Below are 7,195 nucleotides of genomic sequence, written 5' to 3'. Positions count from 1 at the left end.
ATAAAAATTAATAATTAATCTAATATATTACTATATATATCGATAATTTTTTAATCAAATAAAATGTCGAACCACAAAATTTTAATGAAAATTACCTCATTCTAAAAGTATTACGGTATCAATTGTCAAATATTTATTCAAAAAAAATTTCTTTACGATTTACTAAGAAAATTATATGATATTTTTATAAGAATTTTTAATTAAAAAAATTTGAAAAAAACATGATAATCCCTAAAAATTTATTTATACTAAAATATATTTTTAATTTCTTCGACACAGGAAGGAGACTTTTAAAAAAAAACATTTCTTTACTTTATTATCTCGCAGCCGAGGGGGAGGGGAGAGGAGAGGGAGGAAATAAATCTTTATTTCTCGCGGAGTGTGTGGGGGGGGGAGGGGGGGGGGGAATAAATCCTCGCGTGGCGGGGGGTTGCTGGTTCGGGTTTTCCGCCGAGACGAGGAACGACGCCGAGGGATTCCAGCGGCGCCGACGACAGAGGCGGCCACAGCAGCGGCTAGAGGGGCTCGACGGTGAGAGGGGAGGAAGAATTTTCCCCCCTCGCTCTCGCTCGCGCTCCTGCTCCGATCCCGCTCCTCGGTCCCAAATCCCGCCCTGTGCCGTTCGTTAAATTAACGAGCTTTCGAGCCGAACTTTGACGAGCCGACCTCGCATCTCGAACTCGGCTCGGGATTTCGGGTATACCGGACCGAGCCGGAATCCAGCCGAACTCGAGCCACCCATACTGTCGTTCATAAAGCAGCTGTGAAAGCTTCTTTCCCTGTAAATTACTGCAAGAGCAAGATACGCTTGGGGTTTTTTACTGTTTATTTGCTTATAGCGCCCCTCCGCTCGCTTCAAACTCACTTCCTCCTCCCTCATTCTCTGCAGAGGCTGAAACGTCCGTCTTTCCCTACTTTTCCGCGACTGATGCTTTGGGACGAAGCCAAACTGAGGTTAGTTGTCGGAGATCCTTAATATTCTTTACTTTCTAATGTTTTCAGGAACTTAGTTTGACTTGAATTTGTGGCTGTTTCATACTATGTCAAGTTATTTTTATTTTTCCCAAAATTTTGATGTTGTATGGGAAATATTTGTTCAAGCGAATGGAAAGATCTCCTTGACTTTTAGTTTTCGATCAGGCGCTATATTCTTCGGTCGGTCCGGCCAGCAGAGAAATTGGCGCAAGAATTAATGAAAAATTAACAATAATTTTATGATCATTCTTTTGTTCTCTTTTCTACTATCTTTCCTTTTTTGGTATCCATTTAAAGTTCCATGGAGGAGATTAAGTTGCATCGTCTTGTCCTGATTTCTGTATGTTTTTCTACAATAATTGGTATTTCAAAAAAAAAAACCGCTCAAAAGAAATTACTCTGTGCCTTGGGCTGGTTGTGTAGAATGTTCCCATTGGTCATATCTTTACTTGAGGCCTTGTCTCGGGCAACCACTTTGATCTTATTCTTGTCATTTATTCCACTCGAAGATCTGAAATTGTTTAGAGTGGAGTATAGAGATGCCATCTCCATCAAGATGGTACCAGCTGTAATTTGATGCGGTGCCAATTTCTTTTGCATTCTTTGGATACCTACCACGAGCATAGGAATGGAAGGCAAAGGGCTTTGTTCTTCTGAACATTATCTTAGGAGATTTGATTTCCTCTTACTATATTAAACCCATGAGGTATTGATTTTATGGACTCTTGCATTGCAGTTCATACTTTCTGCTAGTCTGAACTAATAGTTTGGGCCTGCTCGTACACAGGTAAAATGATGGGAGAATTCACTTTCTGTAGAGAAAGTGGCTTTAAAACGTTACTCACCCTGGAAAGTGGGTGTAGAATTCACTTCACCCAGAGAAAGTGAACCACCCCGTTTCTTAATTCCATCTCTCAGGATGGAATTTCACAAGAGATGGAATTTCACTTTCGATCTTTAGGTTTACACATTACTCATTCCTTCTCCTCCTTTCTTTCTTCTTACTTCTTCTTCCCTCTTCGTCTTCCTTATTTTTATTTTTGTCTTCTATTTTTGTCATTTAATAATTTGTGATATTGATTAAAAATTTATGACTATTATTGCTGATTAAAAATCATATTATCACTTTAGATAAATTTAAATCATTGTTTATTTAATTTTTTTAATAATTGAATTACTTTAATTATATAACATAAATGTGAGTTGAATTCTAAATTATCTTTAAGATTCAAATTTATGTTATCAAATTAAAAAATTATTTTAGAACAAGAGTTGTCAATACCAGATTTATGGCTAATTAAGAATATTTATAGTTTATAATGACTTATAATAGCATGAATGCCCTCTTTTCTTAGTTATTTTATAATAAATTTAATTTATTAATGATCCCCATATGCACTTGTCATAATGTGAAACTAACATAAAAACGTACATACTATTGTACTTTCTATAAGCCACACTACTAGTGAAAGTAGATCATCCTGAAATTTACTTTCACTTTCTCTTTCCCTGGGTGATCTACTTTCTAAGTGCACTAACCCCTATTATTATTTCTCTTAGAATGTCAAACCCCTAACTCTTTTGAGATCCAACCTAAAAACTCACACCAGAGTCTCGCGCATTATTATTTCAACATTGATTTTAGAGCGTAGCCTTGCAATCAGTTGAAATATTTGACAATTCTTTTTTTTTGTTTGCCTTTTTAAACATTTTCTTTTCTTCATCATGATTTTAATGGACATTGTCTATTCACAATGTAGTTATGAGTTCTTATGTCATCTTTTTTCTATGAACTAGGAAACTTTATTTGCAGCATGTTCAACGACCAAGGACTACCACACTTGGCAAGCTGGTCATGTATTGGACGAACATCTAAACTTCCTCCAAGAAGCCCGAACCAAATCTTCACCCTTTCGTCTGCAGATACTGGATCCTGTCAACCAAATGGAAAAAAACACTTACCAAGTCCAAAAGAGGTTCACAGGCAGCATCAAAGAATATCTTCAGAAAGTTTTGCATTTGAAGAACAACCTTCCTGGCTTGATGAGCTCTTAAATGAGCCTGAGACTCCAGTAGGAAAACCGACTCACCGCCGGTCCTCCAGTGACTCTCTTACATTTTTGGATTTTCCAGGTTCTTTTTCCATGGTAGAGACATTTACTAGCCATGAGGGTAGTCTTGTTGGGCCATCTGTTATGGCTTGGGAGAGTACTGTAAACTCTTTCAGGAATAAACGTTATCTTCACTCCCCAGGGGAGTGGTTGGGGCTGAGGCAGGTGTCGGAGAAATCTGGTGAATGTAACCTTAAAGGGGTTTTAGACAGGAGAGAGAGCTTGTCAGCTAAATCAGCTGCATCTGATGTGGCCCCTATCCAAAAAGTGCTTTCTGAGAATAAGGACCCTACAAATGGCAAACCTACTGTTTCTGAAGCAGATCCCAATCGAGCTAAACAGTAATAACTTGACTCCTCTCTCTCGATATTTTGGAAGCTAATATCGACTATCATGTTAAAGATTTCTATGATCCAATTTCATTGGAGTTTTAGTTCTCTTAGAAACTTTATGTTGATGATGGCATCTATTGTCTGTTCGGGCAGATGAGTTCTCTTGAATTATGATCTGCATATGACCAGAAACATGTAGATTTTCCAGTTTATTGACTAGCTGGATATCTTTTCATGAATTTATTTATCATTATAATCAAGTATCTAAACAAGTAGAGGAAAGAGCAGCTCTAAATGACTAGGAATTGAAAATAGTAAAACATCTAATATATTAACAGGATACTTTTAATACTGAATAAGATTGGTCAACATTTTTAATCTTGTCTCCAAGGAATTTCTTCCTGACTTATCCTTGTTGTTTGGATAGAAATATTATTTATCATCTAGTTTTTTACACCCATAGAATGACTAAATTCTTAATAAAATTTGGACTCCAGTTTTGCATTCTTTTATTTCTGCCGTCGTATTATTTAGAAGACTAGTTGGACATTCATTTGGCTGGATATTCTACACCACAGTTACTCATTTCAATTATACTAGTAAAGATTTGGTTGAGTTCATAATTACATTGCTATGGGTTCCCTTTTTGCTTACTTTTCTCACTCTAAATAATTTTTTGAAGCTTGGTTATTACAATTTTTGAACTGTTGTTGACTCTTAGGATTATTTGGGTGCAGGCACTTTGCTCAGCGATCACGTGTTCGAAAACTTCAATACATTGCTGAGCTGGAGCAAAATGTCAGCATGCTTCATGTAATTGCAGTTAGACTTGACCTTACCTTTTGATAAATAAAATCTTAAGTTTATGTCTTTGCTTCTGCTGACATATTTTTGTCCTCATCTCATAGGCTGAAGGCTCCGATGCAGATGGGGAGTTGGCATTCCTTAAGCAACAACATCTTATACTGTCTTTAGAGAATAAGGCTCTCCATCTAAAAATAAAAAGCATAGCTCACGAGAAACAAATAAAAGATGGTAAGAGAATTTATTTTGTTATCATTTCATTTTGTTATCATTTCTCAAACTTAACCTGTTCGTTTCTCATACATGGCCTCAGTGCTGCGACTGCACTACCAGCTTTTCCACATCAGAGATGAGAGATTGAATAAAAAAGCTGTTTAGTACCTCATTAACTCACAAGAAGTAACTTTTAAGCACATAGATTTCAGCAACTGATTACTTGGTGGAGGTTCCACAAGAAGTGGTCTGGATATGAGTTATGGTGTCCTGTTTGCACTTTCAGATGCTCCGGAGGCCACTCATCTCTTGTGTTTTTCTACAATGCAGCTCAATATGAACTCTTGAGGAAAGAAGTTGAGCATCTCCGATGTATATATAATCAACAACAACATGGATTAAAATCTCAGTCACTAGGGTCATGTGTTAATTCAACTAAAGAAGCTGCTGATAATCTGAATCTTCAGTTCGGCTGTTTTTCCCTCAGGTCAACCAATCATAAAGCGGCTGACTCTGTAAAGGACCCTATAGGTATGAAAAACAGCGCTCCTTACCCTTGCATGATGCTCCAAAAATCCTGACGCTGACACCATCCTTAAAACGTCACCACACTGTTGGTGAAATTTAGGTGATGATTTGTTATTCATTACTGGATGTTGGTTTTTGACTTGGCAAAACTGAACAATAACAAAGGGTTTTTCCAGATTTCTGCCTTTTCTTTCCATTATTTGTGTACGGCACTCTTGAAGCAGGCAGCCCCCCCGTTTAGAGTGGAGGCAGAATTATGTCGCTTTTTTTTTTGTGGAAATTCTTGTAATATTTGTTCCAACTGTTGTTTGTGTTTACTGGCTTGCAAGAGTTCTTCTTGGTGTTTGTTGGAACGATTCGTAACATGTTTTTTTGTTTCTTGTTTCCTGGAGGAAAAGAGATGAAAATGTCGTGCAGACATATCTACTTTCTGTGGTCCTAAGGTATCCTTTCGCAGCTGGTGTGTTCTTTGTTCGAAACCGGACCAGAAAAACTGACCCATCTAAAGGGTCGCCATCAGATTTCAGACGGCTGATACAAAGCTGGGAAAATCTATTCAGTCGGAGTAATCCACTAATATTTGCGGTATCAATTATCACGTGAGCCACAGGATTTTTCATTCCAAACTATCTAATCGAGTCAGAAACAATGAGGCTCTCAATCTTCAATTACCACAATTTTTTATAATCCGCTGCTTGTATTGTTTCATTAGCCATTTTTTTGATCACTTCTGTTCTTGTAATTTGCTTTCTCCTGACGGGTGTTTCAATAGAAGACGCAAAAGAAACGCACTGCATGTAGGACCTTTAGAAAGGCAATTTGGTTTGGCTAAAACTTGAGGGATGTCTGTTCCGAGGAGAAAAAAAAGTTTGAGAAAACATACAAGAGATTGTATTATTGCAAAACTCAGATAGAAGAAGGTTATAAAAATAATGTGATATGATTAAAGAAATTAGACTTTTATGTTTAATGTTGGCCGAGGTGGGTTATCAAAAGGGGGCTGAGTTGAGAATTATAAAATTTTAAACTTCAGACGTGAAATAAAGTAAACATGCAAAAGTAAAAACAGAGAAATTTACACACTACAGTATTGATACTAAATGTTTTGTTATCGATGTTTCCCTATTGTTATTCAGTACCCAAAAGCACAATTCACTAATTTAGCTCTATTAGTAGAATTATAGAAAAAAAAATTTCTCTTGTTTTATTCAAGAACAAGTATGAAAGAGTCTTATATGACTCTTGTAATAAGAAGTCTCATAAGAGCCAGAATTAATATGGTGGAGTTTATGAGGAGTCTTACAGGATGGAGTCTCTCACGAAAGAGTCTCAGTTAAATGTATTTTAGTTATGTTAATTGGTGTGTTATTGCAGACAACCAAAAATAAAACCTATACTCCTTAAAATATATGTAGTAGTACGAGTAATGATCGATCCCACGAAGAGTAATTAGTCTACTTTTATGCTCCATGAACAAGGATGAGAGGGGTTTGGGTATAGCAAAAACACTTAAGAAAAAACAACTAAGAAACAATTCAAATTAAATAATCGAAATCAATCAAAAGAACAAACCTTGGTCTAAGTCAACATCCACTATAGGAATTTCACAACTGATCATCGGTGCAAGCATATATCAATTCACACTTGAGTATTCAATGTTGGAACTATCTTCCTATCTCTCCTTTCGTAGTTAATTAGAAAACAAACGATCCAATTAACCCTAACTATTAAACAACTCAAGGTAAGTGTTAAAGGTTTAATCTAACTGCAACCTTAAGAGTTAGAGAGATCGATGAAACTAAACAACACAAGCACGAGCGGTTGTATTTAATTTAGTTTAACATTCTTCTTAAGATCTAATAATTTCTGACATAGCAAATCATCAAATCTCAATTGCTTGACAAGTTAGAGAGATCAAACAATTACGGATTTGATATCTAACCTAATAGTAGATTGCAACAAGTAATAAACTAGTAGGCCTCTTAGTGATTAAACGAGACAATTATGAAAGAAAATAACAAAAGAACATCAGATACTCTAAACATAAATTGAACGATGAAAACAAATTGGATCTCACAGTTGTATTGATTTCGCTGGCTTCAGTTTCCTTTGACCAAGTTTGAAAGTTTAGCCACGTAGAGCCATGAAGAAACAAAGGGAAAAACTAGAGAAAAGAGGATGAAAAGGTGGAGAAGAGACAAAGAGGGGGCGTCCTTCCGAGCTCCCTTTGTG

At 36.5% G+C, this 7,195-nt stretch overlaps 1 protein-coding gene across 2 annotated transcripts; it reads left to right on the top strand.

Moving 5' to 3' along the window:
- The first annotated feature begins 421 nt into the window (after window positions 1–421).
- Window positions 422–5,679, top strand: LOC137934301 (uncharacterized protein At4g06598-like). 2 transcript variants are annotated; one of them, XM_068778586.1, is made up of 6 exons: window positions 422–781; window positions 890–954; window positions 2,773–3,427; window positions 4,156–4,231; window positions 4,327–4,453; window positions 4,536–4,857. In XM_068778586.1, the coding sequence occupies exons 3-6, from the start codon at window positions 2,790–2,792 to the stop codon at window positions 4,598–4,600; spliced, it is 906 nt and encodes a 301-aa protein (XP_068634687.1). In that variant the 5' UTR covers window positions 422–781; window positions 890–954; window positions 2,773–2,789; the 3' UTR covers window positions 4,601–4,857. The 2 variants fall into 2 exon arrangements, with proteins under 2 accessions (XP_068634687.1, XP_068634686.1); XM_068778585.1 differs by having other exon boundaries at window positions 424–781; window positions 4,766–5,679.
- The last annotated feature ends 1,516 nt before the right edge of the window (window positions 5,680–7,195 follow it).

This window comes from Aristolochia californica, unplaced genomic scaffold, assembly GCF_029961685.1.
Source record: "Aristolochia californica isolate CCGP_79_NKW_82.1479 unplaced genomic scaffold, dmAriCali1.0.hap1 SCAF_6, whole genome shotgun sequence".
NCBI classification, from domain to species: domain Eukaryota; kingdom Viridiplantae; phylum Streptophyta; class Magnoliopsida; order Piperales; family Aristolochiaceae; genus Aristolochia; species Aristolochia californica.
Note: the sequence above shows the minus strand (reverse complement) of the source record. Positions and strands in the feature narration are given on the sequence as shown.